At 35.4% G+C, this 18,148-nt stretch overlaps 1 protein-coding gene across 8 annotated transcripts in view; it reads right to left on the minus strand.

The window, feature by feature from the left end:
* Nucleotides 1–411: 411 nt before the first annotated feature.
* The window catches only part of ROBO1 (roundabout guidance receptor 1), a 1,159,940-nt gene continuing 1,142,203 nt past the window's right edge, over nt 412–18,148 (minus strand). For 6 of the 8 annotated variants that reach the window (XM_036017943.1, XM_036017942.1, XM_036017946.1 and 3 more), the window contains 4 exons: nt 17,303–17,455; nt 10,104–10,412; nt 3,998–4,194; nt 412–2,092 (listed from right to left, as the gene is read on the minus strand). In XM_036017943.1, the coding sequence (XP_035873836.1) occupies nt 2,078–2,092; nt 3,998–4,194; nt 10,104–10,412; nt 17,303–17,455 (674 nt within the window). In that variant the 3' untranslated portion in view covers nt 412–2,077. The remainder of the gene's footprint in view (nt 2,093–3,997; nt 4,195–10,103; nt 10,413–17,302; nt 17,456–18,148) is intronic. The other 2 variants (XM_028505220.2, XM_028505219.2) reach the window with 2 other exon arrangements.

Below are 18,148 nucleotides of genomic sequence, written 5' to 3' on the forward strand. Positions count from 1 at the left end.
AAAGCAAATAGTTACTGGTAAATATTTTGGATTTATATAATTTTCTTGTTGACATAACATAATTGGCTCAAATTTTACAAGTTAGATTTATCATATTTAAATCCTATTTCAGAGGAAGGTTAACTGAAGCTCAGATACATATACATAAATATTTTAGTACACCTTTAATATAAAACCTCCCTCTCTGACCAAAAGACTAACTTTTAGGTTTTCATGCATCTTACTCCCTAATTTCAGTGGAGACAATGAGAATTTTCCCCTTACTAGTAAGAACCTGGTGGTTCATAAAACAGAATGTTTACTGATCTGATAATCTAGTAGTGAAATGTTAAGACAGCACACCTCGTGATTAAATGGAATAAACTTGATCACACAATGAAAAAGAAAAGAAATCAACACAAGAAAGAATGATGTATTTGAGAACATTTTTAATAAATAATGTGACAAAATTACTTTTTCTGATTATTGGATTTTCAGTATGCAAAATTATGGCTAAAAATAAGAGGCTTCTTACATGAACATAATGAAAACATTAATCACATGGATTGTTTCCTTAGTACTGCACAGCCTTTCTATGTCACTTTCAAATTATCTAAGTGAACACATTTAGTTTTTGGTGAACACCAGTTTCTTTCTTTCTTTTTTTTTTTTTTTTTTGTGGTTCAGTTTTGTTTGGCTTTGTTTTCCAGGGGGTCAGGCCTGGTACCTGTGTAGAAATAAGTGTACATTTTTTTCTTCAAATAGCACCAATTGTAAAGTCAATAAAATTTATGTAACGACAAAAAAGGATCATAAAAATCTACAGTCTGAGGGTATCAATTGGCAATTCAAAGCACATAATGCCTGTACTTGAGCTTTTAAGGAAATCTTGTAAATATCAACATTGGCCACAACAAACTTAAACCTTTTCTTCTTTAAGTCCAGGAAAAGTAAGAACCATTGGGTCTATGGCCCACAATAAAGTATGCACGTTACTTCACCATCTGTCATCATTCAAATATTCCAAATACAAACATAGAGCATTAACAAAACAGGTTAAAAATGCTTCTCAACATTTTTTTCAGTAAGACAAAAAAGGTTAATAGTTACAATGGTTTACAAATAAAGTTTAGTGATTGTGCTTTTAAAACCAAAAAAAAAAAAAGTTTAAAAACAGTGCATTACAAAAACAAAAATCAAACCTCCTTAAGTGGCACTTCTGAAAGTTGAACTGACACTACCAGAAGAAATTTAGGCCAGTTAAGATAGGGATGTCCTTATTCAATTGGTCATTAAAAAACATCCATTTGTTTGTAATATGCATTTATAATCGCTTTTTGATTGAAAAATAGAATAAGGTTTTTGCTAGGCTTACTTATGACAATGACTAGACAACCAGAGATCCAACTGGCTTACCCCTACTCATCCAAAAGAACATTTCCAATAAGAATGTACTTCAGTGACTGAAATGAAGACAAAATAAAGTACCACCAGGGTTTGCAAAGAGTATATATTTACAATGTTTGTACCCCTTTCAAATTGATTGTGGTTGTTCTGCATTTGCTATATTTTTATTTTCTCCCAGCAAAGGGTGGTATGAAAGACTGACTTTAAAATCATGTTAAAATGATGTGTTTTAATTTGCATTAGCAGTTGGTTATAGAAAATATATCTTCAGAGCCCTTGGCATGAGGTTGATTAATCAACTTTGTATCTTTGATCAATATTTTGCTATAAACTGGCTTGGTATATAAGCAGTGCAATGCCATATCTCACGGGGAAATGCAAAAGAACTATTCTGTTCTCTTCTGTTGGCTGATGACTGAAGCAAGAAGTTAAATACTTCCCTTGCTGGAAGTAAGGTGTAATGGTTTGTTCCAAAAGCGAGGGGAATAGGGAATTCCCTCACAGGGATAGGGATCAAACAACAATAAAATCCAATACATTTTTTAAATGGTATTCCAGTAAGAGGAATAAGAATGACAATTTGTACACTCTGATTGCACTGAACATTTTATCTGGCGTCATGTGTCATCAGACGTGAGGCATCTTGAGTGATCGTTTTCACACTAGATCTCACGAGCCTCTCTGGGTGTCTTCAGCTTTCAGTTTCCTGTAAGAGATAAATTATTATTTAATTTAAAAATAAATCTTAGAGTATTATTTTATATTCATATATATGTTTTTATTCTTATACTTTGTATTTCTTCACTTTCACTGGCATACATTGGTAAGTGCTCACGGCAACTGATTCATTTGTCAACTTCAGTTGGTATTGAAAGCAAACCCAATAGTTCTCTAACAAACAGCAGACCGTGTTCCACACAGTGTCTCTGTGGGGGGGATGGTGCTGGGGAGAGGCAGCGGCAGTGGGCTGAGTTCTCCACTCCCCCATTATAGCATTAGCATTATAGCTCAACTTTGACTGGTTTTAAATATTGGAATTATCTATATACTCATCCATAGTCTTTCCACAGAAGTGCTCTTATACTTTACAATAACCCAAAACAACAAAAACAACAACAAAACACTTGAAACTTCTCTATCAGTATTTGTAGGAGGCAAGTCTTCTGATTCCAAACCACAAAATCCAAATATACTGGGTGTTACAAAAATTTAATCAGACATAATTACTTACAATTTTCATCTTATATTATTAAAAGTTATAGTTTAACACTCATTTAACAATCTACTTGTGATTACATTTATAGTTGACCTTTAAACAACACCAGTATGAACTGTTTGAGTCCACTTATACACAGATTTTTTTCATAAACCACTGTACATGTATTTTCTCTCCCTTATGATTTTCTTAGTAGCATTTTATTTTCTCTAGCTTCATTTAATCTAAAAGTACAGTATATCATATATATGGCATACAAAATATGTGTTCATTAAGTGTCTATGTTACTGATAAGGCTTCCAGTTAGCTGTAGGCTATTAGTACTTAAGTTTTAGGGATGCCAAAAGTTTACATGGGTTTTTGACTGCACAGGGGGGTGTCAAAACCTCTAATAACCATGCTGTTCAAAGGTCAACTATATATGTAAAAAATAAATTTGTCTTCAACTTGTTTTCTTATGAAACGGAGAAAACACTATCTTAAAACCAGGAGGTGATTTTATATATTATATGATTATTGCCAACTCTATATGGTATTATTATCTATAGATTCCAACAAAGAAGTATATCTTTGACTCAAGAAATGTTCTCTTTGCCCTGGCTGGTGTGGCTCAGTGGGTTGGGTGTCATCCCGTAGAATGAAAGATCACCGGTTCAATTCCTGGTCAGGGTTCATGCCTGGGTTGCAGGGCAGATCCTGGGTTATCCCTCATTTGGGGTGTGGGAGAGGCAACGAATCAATGTTTCTCCCGCACATTGACGTTCTCTCTTTCTCCCTCCCTTCCCTTCAAAAGAAAGGAAGGAAGGAAGGAAGGAAGGAAGGAAGGAAGGAAGGAAGGAAGGAAGGAAGGAAGGAAGAAAGAAAGAAAGAAATGTTCTACTCTATCTGTGAAGGTCAGTGTCAAGTAGCAGGTTCTCATATTTTCAGAAGATTGAAAGTGAAAGACTGTTGACCAAATCTGCCAGATTAACCCCAGTGATCACTAGGGTGGCAGATAACACAGGCAGAATATCCTGACTCACATTATATAACTGTTATCTTACTGGGGATTTATAACCTACTACAATACTATGAATACTACAATTGTATGAATTACAATTATTTAGATCAACAGCTCTTATTTCTTAATGTTTGCCATATAAATTTCTTATCTGAATACCTGTAGATGAATATGAACTCTAGATCTAAAAACAAAGTGTTATTACCATTTAAAAATTTTGGAACATATTTCAAGAAAATAATTATAGTTTCAGAATAACAGTTTCTGGCATCACTGACATGAGGGTTTGTGTTTCTACAGAAATACTATTTCTGTAGACTGATAGATGTCCCTAACTTTGAACTAGTACACTAGTACTAGTCTAATGTTGGGAAATGAGACAAAGTTATAGGTACCTCTAATTCTTCATTATTATCTTCTCCTCTTTCATATCCTCCAAGAACTTGCATTTCTGCAATATTTCTTCGACCTACATTTGCTTGTTCTCTTTGTCTGCTTCCTGATCCCCTTGATGACATTGAGCTCGAAGAACTAGGATCTCTGGGATTATTGGATGTTGGAAAAGTAGGTCTACAGTAAGGTAGAATATCCTCTGTGTAATAAAATATGACAAGTACACCATTATACATTTTCATTCTCTAATGTTAACACTCAGGTCTCTAATTCTGAATGGGAAGCATCGGTGTTTTCGAGGAATAAATAAAGACATTTTATAACAGTAATGAATAAGGAAGCACCAGCTTTTGAAAAATGAAAATAACAAACCTTGTTGTTCAGGAAGCCTCAGTTCAGGGCTTCTGGTTCTATCCTATGCTATGATCCTGGATCGTTATAGGCTTTAGTTTTCACTTTTCTAAAAACATGGTAACAGTCTCTATAACCAGAGAAGCTTTTAGCGTTGATGTGAAAACAAGGGAGAGAGTAAAATCTCTTTGTAAACTATGAATTACTGTAAGCATTGATAGAAACAAAGCCCAGCCTCCTCAAACTACCAGAGCCAAGCTCAAGTTCACTTCCCAGACATCAAGATATCAAGCTCCATTTCAACACCATATTTACATTGTGAATTCTGAACCTCAAAAACCTTCCATTGTTTCTACCTTCAGAAAACAAGCTGCCCAGTTAACTGCTGTCTCCTGAACCTCTCTCTCCATACTCTTTTACATTTGGTGCTGGTGCTACCGATGTATCCTCCAACCTCTCACTTCTCCCCAAAGCCTGTCGACTCTAACCTTTGGACACCAAATATATACAAAACCAACTCTTCTACATGTACTTTTGTTTTCCTCCCCCAAGTACTCCCTCTATTGTCCACACTGTCTAAATGAGATCTGGTTTCTACCAAATTTCTCTCTAGCAGAAGAAGGAAGGCTTGTTTATAGCTCACTAACACCAGCTCTAAATAACTGCTTCCACACCCCTGTGCAAAAACATTCTCCTTCTGGTGAAGGCCAAGCCATTTATTTAATGTAGCCTGTTTAGACCTCATTAATGGCACCTTTCTCCTTCCATTCAGTTCATCACAATTTTCACTCCTGATACAGACTTCAGACTTACTGAGGCTCAGAGTCCATGAGGACCACTCCTCCTGCGCCTTAGCCTTATAGTAACTTCAAGTAGCTTCATCTTCTGTAACTTTCATCTTCCATCCCTGTTTCAGAAGCCTTTTTCTCTCTATTGACTTTAGTTTTTGACAAACTATACTATGATAAAACCTTTCTCTTGCTAAGAACTTTCTCTTTAAGCTTGTGTTCTACATAAATCAATATTGCTTTCTCTCCTCACTGCTCAGCAGAGCTTCTTGAAAAGTAATTTGAACTCATTATTGGCAGATGCAACTCCCATTCACTCTGTATCCCAGTGAAATTTATTTATGTGCACATTGTGGCAGTGAAACAGAAAATTCAATGTTGACTTTCATAATGCTAACCGTGCCTCAGTCTTACCTCTGCTTTTCTCACTGGCCTTAACCTGGAAATCACTATTAATTTAAATACCATATTTTTTGGACTATAAGATGCACATTTCCTCCCACCCCCCACCAAATTTGGGAGGAATAATTGTTGTTAATGCTGCTGTTGAATTCTGTTTACATTTACATTGGTGAAATATTATGTTATTTATGTCATTAAATATTTTACCACATTTTTTGCTCCAAAATTTCCCCCTGCTATTTTCCTCCTTTAAAACTGAGGTGCGTCTTATGGTCTGAAAAATACGGTAGTCTCTTAGCTTATGGTCTTCCTTCGTTCCTGGCCAGACTTCTGTGGGTTCTTCTTATGCAGTACCACTTACATATTGATGCTCTGCAGGTTTCTACTTTTAGCACAGTGAGCACGCGCGTGCGCGGTTGTGTGCCTGTTCCCACTTACTCTGGATGATTTCATACATTCTCACAGAATGAAACTTCTAGAATATAACTGTTAATAGAGTGGATAATTTTCTCTAATTTTTTGTACTGAAAGACACCCAGCTTGACATACAATAGGTCATCAATAATAAGTTTTGAGTGAACAGATGAGTGGCTTTAACTACTATTTATCATGATGAATCATTATTTTATATTTCCAACTCTTGAGCTATGCCCTGAATTTTACGCTCCTATAGCCAGCTCAAGTAACATTTCCTCTTGAGTGTCCCTCAAACTCAACACATCCAATGTTAATTTCATCATGCTCACTCCCCTGAGATTTCTTCTCCTGCTATATTCCCAGGAGCAGATTATTGCATCACTAATCATTAAGAGACCAAAAACAGGAAAACTGGAATTATTTAAAGCTTTCCCTCCTGTCCAACAACCTTTAAGGTACCTTTCCACACACCAATATACAAAATTAGGTGAAGCTGATTTTTAACTTGAAAAAATGTCTTGGATTTTCACTCTCACTGGTCCCTGTTCCCATAGCCTCATTTATATTCTTTACATTTCCTGTTGGAGGGTTGTAAATATCTCCTAACAGGTCTCTGCCTCTTGAGTTATTCCCCTTTATCTTCACTCAGCTACAAGAACTACAGGACCTTTATGACTGAAGCTTATATTTACCTCAAGAAATTCATCTTTTGAGTGTCCTCAACATACCTCAAAGCTTTTCATGCTGACTTTCTCTGCCAGAACAATCTATTCATTCTTCTCACCCAAGCTAAATTCCACCCTTCCTGAAAACACAGCCTATGTATCATTCTACCAAGAAAAATCAAGAAGTCTTTCTTGAAGGAGCTCCTACCCTTTGCAACAGCATGGATGGAACTGGAGAACATTATGCTAAGGGAAATAAGTCAGGTGGTGAAAGACAAATACCATATGATCTCACCATTAACAGGAACCCAATCAACAAAACAAACAAGCAAGCAAAGTATAGCCAAAGACACTGAAATAGAGAACAGGCTGACAGTGACCAGAGGGAAGAGGGGAGGGATAATGGGGGAAAAGGGTGAAGGGTTTACAGGAACAATTATAAAGGACACATGGACAATTACAAGGGGGGGGGGCTGGAAACAGGGGAGGGAGGTGGGAATGGCTGAGGGGGAAAAGGCAGAAAACTGTATGTGAATAACAATAAAAAACATTAAAAAAGAGAAGTCTTTCTTTACTTTTCCCACAAGACTAGGATAATTGTCCCTTCTCTGGTCTATCAAGTATCATGACACCATGAACATTATGCCAGTTATGTATACATCTGTGAATCGACAAATTACCTATCTCCCTCTCTGACTATAAGCTCCCTGAGGTCAAGGTTCATGCTTACACATAAATTTCACTACTTGACAATGCTTAATCACACAGTTGATGTTTGATATAGATAAAAATAAATTGAACCAATTGAGGTAAATGTCCATAAGAAGGTCAGACATTCCAGTCTAGAAGACCACTCTCATTAATTAAAAACAACCATTAGTTACACATGTAAATCAGGGCTCCTCTTTCATTATAAATAATGTAAACTGAATCATAAAGTTAGAAATTATAGCAATGCATAGAAATGATAATTTAATGACACATCAAGGCTTATGGTTGAAATAAGACTTTGGGAAAGCAAGACATATAAAATAATAATAATCGGTCAGTGTATATCAGTGCTTTCCACGGAATAGGTTTCCTTATTTCTGGGTTATTGGTTCCAGTCTTAGTTCTTTCATTAGATATTTTTATAACACAAAGAACAACTTACTGCATTTCTGAAGATTGATAGAAATAATTTAATCTCTTTGTTCTAATTCTGCATCCAATAAGATTTTCTGGGTTTATAAAATCATCTCCTAAAAAAAGCCATCTACTGTGGAGGGAGCTTGTTTGTGAGCAGCAAACTGGTTCGTACTTTCAGAAAAGATATGAGCCTAATACTTGTAGCATGACATTTTATTTATGAATCCCCACTTGGAGTATAGTCACCATGAGTCAAAAATTCAGATAATCTCTGGCCTAATTGTTAAAAATAAGCTGTGTTTTAAACTTTATATTGTGGTGACATCACTCAGTGCTTTGTGATCACTCAGAAGAGGCATTGGTCTGAAATGCACAACTTTACTCGTCACTTCACTGCTAAGTCTGTGCCTGGGCTAAGAGTTCAGGTTTCTGTCACAGAACAAAGTAAAACTGTACCCCACATAGAAAGGGAGTTGCTAATGACCAGGTGCCCCAAAACACAGAACAGATTGATGCCTAATCTTACCAAAATACATCGATTAAAATACAGTAGTAGTAAAGAGCCCTTTCAGCCTTCTAAGATTCATTCCCTGTCACTTTTTTCTGACTCCTTCATCAATAATCTTTTTCCTGTGTTTCTTCCTCCAAAATGGTTTCTTCTCCTTAGTCTATAATAATGTTCAAATACCTTTTTCTAAAACATTCCCATAGACTGTCTTCCTGCCAAACCTTTCCCAACCTCCTTTTCTCTCCCCAACATTCCAAAAAGAGACAAAACTCACCACCAAACCCTTCCATAATTTCCACTCATTTTCACACCCTGTGTAGTCTGTCTTTTTTTCTGACTACTGTACTAAAAATCATTCCTTTGAATATCACACACAAACAACATTTTCCAAAATCCATCGTCTTCTACCAGCACCCTTGTTCACCATTCACATTTCACTTTCATTTCTGTGGCATTTCGTATTTCTTTTTATCTTCAAATTTCTTCCTCCATTCTTTCTAGGATACTATTCTCTCTAGTTTGGTTATCTCTGACTGGATCCAACTCTGTTTCCATCTTAGAATGTTCTTTCTCTGCTTAATGTTTAAAGACACTCATCTCTGACCATTGGTGTGCTGGAGTTGGCTCACACATTCTCTCAAGAGTCTACTGTACCCATTTCTCTCCAACTTCACAGCCACTGACTTCACAGTACTAGCTTGAAACCAGCCATTTTGGAGTAAGCACACAACAGAAGGAAGCAAATGGTTACATGTCAGGGTTTTGCTTTGTTTTCTTCCTAGAGAATGGATTGCTAAACATTAAACAGTATGTCCTACTGATAATTTGGCCTTTGTAATTCATACAGTTTTCACCTCTGTGTTGATGGTTCTAAAATTCACTCTGTACTTGCAACCTTTCTCCTGATCTTTAAACTTAGATCTCTAAGTTCTTACTGATTTTTTTCATATCTGTGTTCTTGTCAACATCTTAATCTATTCAAAATTGAAATTATCTTCCCCAACACATCTAAGATTTTCCCTGTTTGGTCTACATTGGTTAATATAATTATGTCCCACTAGTCTTACAGGGCCATCTAATTAACATTTGAGTAACTTTCTGTTTTAAACTCCATTATTTCATTTTACTTTTCTACATTCAATTAGCCACCAAGTCCTGCTGGGCCTATTTCTGAAATACCAGTGTAGGCTGTTCTCTCATCTTTATTGCATAATTAATTTAATTCGGTGCTCTCATATTTTACACCTAGATTATTTTATAATTTTCTGATACCTTCATTTACTAATTCTAGTCTCTTCCTTAACTGTAACATGTTGCCAGGTATTTTTCTAAAATACAAATCTGTATGTCATTTCTTGCTCAGAATCCTTGGTTGGCTCACCACTGCCTTTATCATAAATCCTGAACTCTTTAGAACAGTGTTTCTAGCCTTCCCAATCTGGCAGAAACCTTTCTGGTTTTATTTTTTGTCATGTCTTCCTGGCTCCAAATATCCTATTTCTTCAGCCAAACTGGAAATGAGTGTCCACCAAATATTCAGTTTCACACTTCCATGATTTTTGCTAACTATTGCCTTTACCTGCTATTCCTTTCTCCCTATGTCGTCTATTAAAATCGTGCTTTAAAAAAATACACATAACTCATGTGGCATCTCTCCAAGAAGTCTTGTATAAATCATCATGTATTAGAATGAACTGTACAAAAATTATTTGGGTGAATGCCTGTCTCCTCCATTAGAGAGCAGATTTCTCTATCTCACAACTTTTCATATGGCCCTAGAGAACCTCCCAGCAGACCTTGCAGATGTATATTCAATCAGTATTTATTTGTTGCTTGAATCAATCAGTACCTTGGATGAGATGAGTCTTTGTTGGTGGGGGGTCTCGTTTTGCTGCCTTGTTACCTCGTCCTTTCCCATCATTTTGTTGTTCCTGTGCTTCTCGGGGTTCACCTGGATTTGTTCTCATGTCAGCAACTTGTCTTCCATCCAGTACTTCTCTTCCCTTGTAACTGCCTCCTTTTCTATCTGATGATCTGTCTGTTCTTGCTTCCATACAAGGGAGTTTTGGCACCACGACAGGTCGTACCTCCAGCTGTGCCTTGGACTGGACAGTGGGTGACTTTATAGCAGGTGGTGGTACAGGAGGAGGTGGAAGATCTAAAAAAGAAATATTTAAAATACTGTAAAAGTCTGCCATTCATAAAATTACCAAATATTGGAAATATCGTTGGAGTCACATTCACCTGAAACTAAAACAACTGAAGGCAACCAAGGAATAAGACCAACAATTTTAATGTTCCCACTGCCTAGCACAGATACGTTGAATCACAGAGCTGGGACTTACAAATTATCTAGTCTTGGGATAACTAATATGGATGTTAAGTGTTATGATCCCCTCTACTCCTCAACCCTAACAGGTCTTCTTAATTGAGTTCAGCATAACATTGCTGATCCCAGTTACACATCCTTACTCCTTCAGACAACCACTTCAAATTGGCTGAGGTTGGTACCTGAGTTGAGACCTAGTTGCTATCTCTAATCTAGCCTAAATCCCTTCTCATTTTGTAGACAGGGAAACTCAGCTACATAGGCTTTGGTTATTTTCTAGTCTCAAAGCTAGATGTAACCAGAACCAGGAGTTAGATTCCTGGTTCTGGTTACATCTAGCTTTGCTGTTAGATTCTTAATTTTTGGCTCACTGTTCTTCTACTGTTTCATTCAATCACATGTTATAATCTAGAATTCATTGATGGGAACCTCTCCACTTTGTTTATGTAACCATAGGCTTTAAATCAGATGATCACTGGTGTAAATATAGGTTAATTAATCTGTCTATTTATCATTATAGCTATATAATATGTATGGTAAAACTGTATGTAATTGAATTTTTTGTATTATAAATACAATTAAAGATACTTAAGTATAAAAGTAAGCATAAAATTTTATATCTAGAAAATTTATTTTATGTGGTGTTTTCTTTAAAAATGACTCTTATGTATTGCTTCTTGGCTTTTTGCCTAAGATCAAGAGTAAAATCACTGTCATGTACACTCTAGGGAAGAAAAATATGTATCCTTATGATAGTTGGTAAATTAGTAGAAGAATATTAGTAGATTCTGGCTGTAGTATGGAGGATGGGTTTTGAATTCAAGAGGCCAAGAAGTTGTTGTAATAGTTCATGTAAATAATGGCAGGGGATAGATCTATATTGGTTCAGATGGAGACTAGATAGATGTCTTTGAGAGAGATTACAAAGAAAAATCAATGTTATTTAATTATCAATGGAATATATTAGGAGAGGAAAACAAACAACCTATCCTTTTAGGATGACCTTTAGGATTTTTGTCTTAGTTGACTAGGTGGATGAGAGAAACATTACTCAAGATAAGGAATGCAGCCCTGAGGAAGCAATGTTTTATGAAGGCACATTGTAAGTTCAATTTTAGAAAAGTAAGTAGGAGAAGCCTTTGAAGTAAGCAGACAGAGATGTACAACAGGTTGTTGTACACAAAATTGGAATATCAAGAGAGGCTACGACCAGAGATAACAATCTCTGGGGAAAATCAGATAAAAATCTGGGGAATTATCAACATAGTTATATTCTTTCTTTGTCGTGATTTTAGAAACGGTAACATTTTTACATTTAGAGAGTAAGGTCTGTATGATAGATTAAATCAACTAAAAAGTACTTATAAAACATCTATTAAATACTTATTAGTATTATAAAATTAACCTTAAGATTGAAAAAAAACATATTTACATGGTAAAAAAATTTAAAATCTTGCAAGGACTTGAAATCTTCAATATTTATATGTAGACATAAAATCATTTTGAATAGTTTTCTATAGGTCATTTCAGAAGTTTTTTATTCACATAAAGCAGAGCTACCAAATCATATAATACCAGGGAGCATCATTTATATCTGGAGCTGCGTAAAATGGCCACATATGGAATTATATACATATAGTGCCTACTTGCCCACTGATAACAAGTACAATACTCTAATACACAGTCTCCCTTTCTTATTAACATAAACAGAATTTCACTTTTTTCACTGAACAGTGTAGTTGTATACATTCTCCTATATGTACAACTGTATCTCTCTTTTTTGAAGAGTTCATATAATAATGTTTTATGAATCTATCATTATTTATTTAGTCAATTCTTACAGAGAAATATTTAGGTTGCTTCTAGATATTTTACTATTACTGACAATGATCTACTATTATTTACATATATCAGCATGAGCTCTTGAATATTAAACTTGTGTATTGAAAATTCTTACTATAATAGCATATTAAGGGTTCTAGGAAGCTTCAGTTTTAACCTAGTGTTTCTCATTCTTATATTATTTAAAAATGAATTAATCCTTTCTCTGTCTCACATGTAGGTTTAAACTTTTTAGAACTAATTTTTTGACATCATATGCTAAAACTAAAAGCATTCAAATTCACTGTATTGAAGTTTGAGGTACCATCTTATCTTATTACCAGATGTTTTAATCAAGACTCCATTATTGAAAGAGGTCAAACTTTTACTCGCATTTTTTGTTGTCATTAGTTTTCATGGATTACCACGCTCTATTTTCATATAAAATAGCACCAACACTCGATCTAAAATGTTGGCCAAAGTACAGCCAATAGCACTAAGAGTCCCCAGATTCTACAAAATCATGTATTGTCTTATAACATGTATTGCCCTTGTCACTAGTGCCTGACTTTTTTCCCTTACTACTCAAAAAATAAATTTTTAGAAAGCAATACTTAAAAAATGTACTATCATGAAAGCACCCCACATCTGCTGCTTGCTTATTAAAGATAACCAAAAAGAGAGTGTTAGAAGACAGATTGTACCGTGTTGCTTAAAGAAAAGAAAACACAACAGCGAAAACACAACTTCTCAAAGTTCTGACTGAGACTGTGACTCACAATGGAAGGAGAAAAGTCTAATTCTGAGCATGTCTGGAAACACAGGGGGTGAGTGACTACAGTCTCATTTCTACACCATCTGCTTTCTATAAACATAAACTGGATTGCAAATACAGATTATTAGGAAAGCAATAACTGCCAGAATCATCAAATCAAAACCTTTCTGGGCTTAACAGAAATTAAAACTGATCATTAATACTGTCAAAATATGATGCAAAGTCTTGGTAATATATGACTCTCAAGACCAAATCTATTACAAGATGCTCTATATAGGTGCTATGTATAAAAAAGTTACTGAAGAAGAGAACTAGAGGACCCAATGGTAATTTTAAAAGTTCTAACCTCCTGTACATAATTGTAATTCTATATTGACATAGTAATAAATCATACTTTCACCCAATTCATACCACTAATAGCTCAAATTTGATTTAACAAATGGGATTATGGACCTGATTATTTACATATATATATATATATATATATATATATATATATATATATATGTTTTCTTTCTATAGAGATGTAAATGCTATTCTTTATATAAGACTCTCCAAATACCAGTATAATGCAAATAAAGTAGTATGTAGGAGCATGCACATGCAGACAAATCTGCTGCATTCACTTGCTATGGAGAGCCAGCATGCTATCGACTTAACTGCTTAAACCCCAAGACCTTGCAATTAATGATAAATCAAGTCAAAGTAACATCATTCCAAAGAGGGTGGTGAATTTATAATTTATGAAAAGTAGGGCTACAGAAATAACGTAGATTTGGTTTTCAAATCAAATATGCAAATGCATCGGAAAGGGTTGAAAAGAGGGGGTGGGAAGAATCTATTAGGAGGTCCTAGAAATGCACTTATGCTAGTTTTTAACTCAATAAGATGCTGACTGATAAATATTCATATATTTTAATCCTACCCTTTATCTGGGTTAAACTTGTAAGTGGCAAATATGAAATAAATAAACAGTTAATTCCTGCCTGTCACTGTGACTATAGCACGGAACACTTGGCTTTGCACTGGGTACCCCCTGGGTGTTATGAGGCCTAGTGTTTACCTGCAGAGCAAGATATGGTCACAGTGCTACCAATCAGGGGCTGAAGAGTTGTTATGGGCTGAATTGTATCTTCTTAAAATTTGTATGTTGAGTCCTGACCCGCTGTGCCTCTGAATAAAACTGTATTTGGATGTAGGGTCTTTAAAAAGGTAATGAAGGTAAAATGGGATCCTTAGGTGGGCTCTAATCCACTCTGACTGGTTTCCTTATAGGAAGAGATCAGGACACACACATACATTGAGGACAGGAAAGGTAAAGGCACTGGGAGAAGATGGCCATCTACAAGCCAAAGAAAGAAACCTCAAAAGAAACCAATCCTGCCAACACCTGATCTTGGACTTTCAGCCTCCAGAGCTGTGAGGAAAATAATTTCTGTTATTGAAGCCACCTAGTTTACAGCACTTTGTTACGACAGCCTTAGAAAACCAATACAGAGCTGAGGGACGAGAATCATACAGATTACTCTTCATTACCTCAGACAGAGCCACTCTTTATCCTTCTTTATAGGTTACAAAAGTTCTGCAAAGAAAATTTCTAATTTAAACAAAATTTTAAAAGTAAATATGTTATAAACTCGAGACTGATATATCATATTCTGAAAACAGTTCACATAAAAGTCTATTAGCAATAATCAAACTCATCCATCATAGTTAATATATTTTAATTATTATAAAGCAAAAAATAAAAAATACATATCTTCCATGTTTTACTAATACCTTTAATTCACGTTTTAACAATTGGTAGCTCTTTACATTCTTTCTCCCTTCCTTCTCTCTTTTTTTGATAATTGTACAAATTGTGTCTGTCACTGAATTTCTCCAGGAAATAGTCTGTGAATATTTGTTAAAAAAATGCAGTGCAGTAATTTGAGAAAATAATTTCTGAGAAAACTGCTTTTGTTTAAATGTTATACTACTATTATCAAGAGTATGTGCATTCTTTTTTATTTGGTACATTAAGAAGTATATGCGTTTATATGATTTTAGTCAACCAATATGCATTTTGTGATATGTATAAAATAACACATAGCTTAGTTATTTTTTGTCTGTACTAAAGCATTTTGTCAGAAAGCATCTAGAGTTAAATTTAAGACTTGTCAAGACAATAAATATAACTAAAATTAAACTGGTTACCTAAATGCCAAAGGAAGTGATAGCTAAAATTTTAAAAATACTTTATTTATATCACCATTTTGTCTATTTTTGTGATTTTGAAAAATAAATACTGGCTTCTACATTATGGTACCTACTATGATAACTCTACATAATCACTTATAAAATAAACAGTGAGAAATCCAAACATTTCAAGTTAATTTTGGGGCTTTACAACTATTTCAATGTATTTCTTTATTATTTCTGAAATAGATTTGAAAAACACCTGGGTGCTTCATCATTCACTTTAATGGTTATTATTCAGGGATTAGTTAGAAGCTACATTTAATTATTAAACACCCTGGAATAAGCACTGCAGAATGTGGGACAATAAATATAGATCATGATTTTTAAGCACAGTGCCATTTATAACTGTGATGCTGTGCCCTTTAACTTGGCATGTTTACATTATTTAGAGCATTTTTAATAACCATCCCTCAATTCTAGAAGCCTCAAAACAAGTGTTAAGAGGCAGAAAGAGCTACACAAATTCTAGGCTGGATTTTGTTCTGTACGTATTCAACTTTCATGTGTTGACATCCAGGTTTGCTGTTTGACCAGTTTTTCAGTTAGGAGCACCTCTCCTGTAGATAATAAAACTAATAAAACAGCTATAAAACTTGCAAAATGCCATTGTAGGGGTCCCATAAATATAAAACTGCTGATAGAGTTTGGGGATTTACACCCAGTGTTTGTCCCTGGGCAGAGGCAAACACGCACCAAGCCACTGTAATAACCCTTCAGAATCAGATAACATTCTGACAGCTCAGTTTCACTGACAAAGAGTTGTGGGCAGAAGCCAGGAGGCCCAGGTGTGCTATGCCATGCCAGTGTTTAACGCAGTGTAATATCAGATAGATGCTAGTGAGAGAGAGATACTCCGAATAAAGTAGAGACAATAGCGTGGACAGCCACTCATTTCAAAATTACTCGTGCTCATCATGCTGTGAGCTTTGTATTAAATTTTTCTGTCAAGTGGCAGGAATCATAGGGAGAAGTGCCTGAGAAAACCCTGCTTGTAACCTTGGATAAGGATCTATAATATGAGGCTTTCATATGATAATGGCAAATGATGCCCTTTTTGAAAAATCGCTGACTGGTAATGAAAGTCCTAATCAGATTGTGGTGGGAGAGGACCAGGAGGTAGGGGATGCTGCCTGCAACACCCTTCTTCCCCTGGCCAGTTAGCAAATTTAGCAAAGTTGACAAGTGGGTGAGTCTGAGAGAATTTATCTTACATGAATTTCCAACAAAGCCCTTGGGGTTATTTTAGAAAACAAGAAGGTGGCAGTTTAATAAATGCCGGGCCACCTGAGGCACTTTCATTAAAGGCTTTCTTTAGACGTCACTATGTTTTCATAGTTCTCCTGTGTCCCCTTGAGAATGCAAGCCTTGCCTCTTCAGTGAGAGCCGATATGGTATGTGAAAGCAGGGAGGAAGATGATTTATTTTGCCCCTCAGTGCACAAAAATAACTGTTTGTAATACCACTATGGTTTGAATTAATATTCTTATGAGTTAATTGGTTTCTATCTGAATTCAAAATTCTACATGGGAAGAAAAAATGAGGGCACTTTGGAAGATTTATCAGTGGCTCTGAAGAAGGTTGGTCCTATGCCACTATTTCAACTACAGTGGTATCTCTTCCGTTGATAATACAAAACAACTTTTAAAAATGTTAAAACTATGCATTGTTCCACTTTCTAAAATAACTAATTTATTAGAAAACTGCAAGGACTAGAGATGCCTGATAAGACATGGAAGTTGATCATTTCTAACAGTATTATGAGGTTTACTGGTAATGAATGTTTAATGCAATTTCTAGTGTCAGAGGATGCGTTTTCCAGTCATGGACAGCCAGGGTACACAGGCCAGGTGAATGGATGTTTTCATTGTTTCACTGGACGTACCATCTGTGTAGGCTTCTCTGCGCAGATGTCCAGGCTGGTGTTTTGGTTTCTTGGCTGGTCTGGCCTTCTGCATCACAGCAGCACTCACATTGCTGTCTGTGGAAACGGGACTCGTGGGTCGAGGGCACTGGGATGCCTGAAAGTGTCGGCGGCCTGAGGAAGAAAATCAGAGCCAAGCTCATTATCATTTTAATAATTAAATAATAGTAATAATAAACACAAAAACTGGAACATCGCTTAAGACAAAAAGTCTTAAACAATTTTTGCAAATAATATGACTTTTGACCCTCTCTTTGAGCTATCTGCTGGGAAAAATACTCTAAAAGCATTTTCAATTTTTTAAAAAAGAGATTTATTTTTTAGAGAGGAAGAGAGGGAGAAAAAGAGGGGTGAAAACATTGACATATAAGAGAAATATCCATTGGTTGCTTCCTGCATGCCCCCAACCGGGGACTTGGCTTGCAATCCAGACATGTGCCCTGCCCAGGAATTGAATAGGCAACTTTTTGGCCTGTGGAACAATGGGACAATGCCCAACCCACTGAACTACACGAGTCAGGAGCAGTACTTTTTTTTTTTTTTTTTTGCCACAGTACTCTTATTCTGTTAAAGTTCACGATACCTATTTATTATAGAAAAACATTCCAATTATTTTGCAATTAACTTCATGAAAGTTATTGTTAAAATACACGTTAATTAAATTTTTGCATAATACATTCAGTGTAGTTTTCTCAAGAGGAATAGATAGCCAGAGCCCTTAAGAAATTAATGTTCTAAATATGAACAGTACTAATTACATCTTCTATTTTAATTAAATATATGTTTGTTATTCTTTGAAGGCAAATT

This window comes from Phyllostomus discolor, chromosome 2 (assembly GCF_004126475.2).
Source record: "Phyllostomus discolor isolate MPI-MPIP mPhyDis1 chromosome 2, mPhyDis1.pri.v3, whole genome shotgun sequence".
Classification (NCBI taxonomy): Eukaryota; Metazoa; Chordata; class Mammalia; order Chiroptera; family Phyllostomidae; genus Phyllostomus; species Phyllostomus discolor.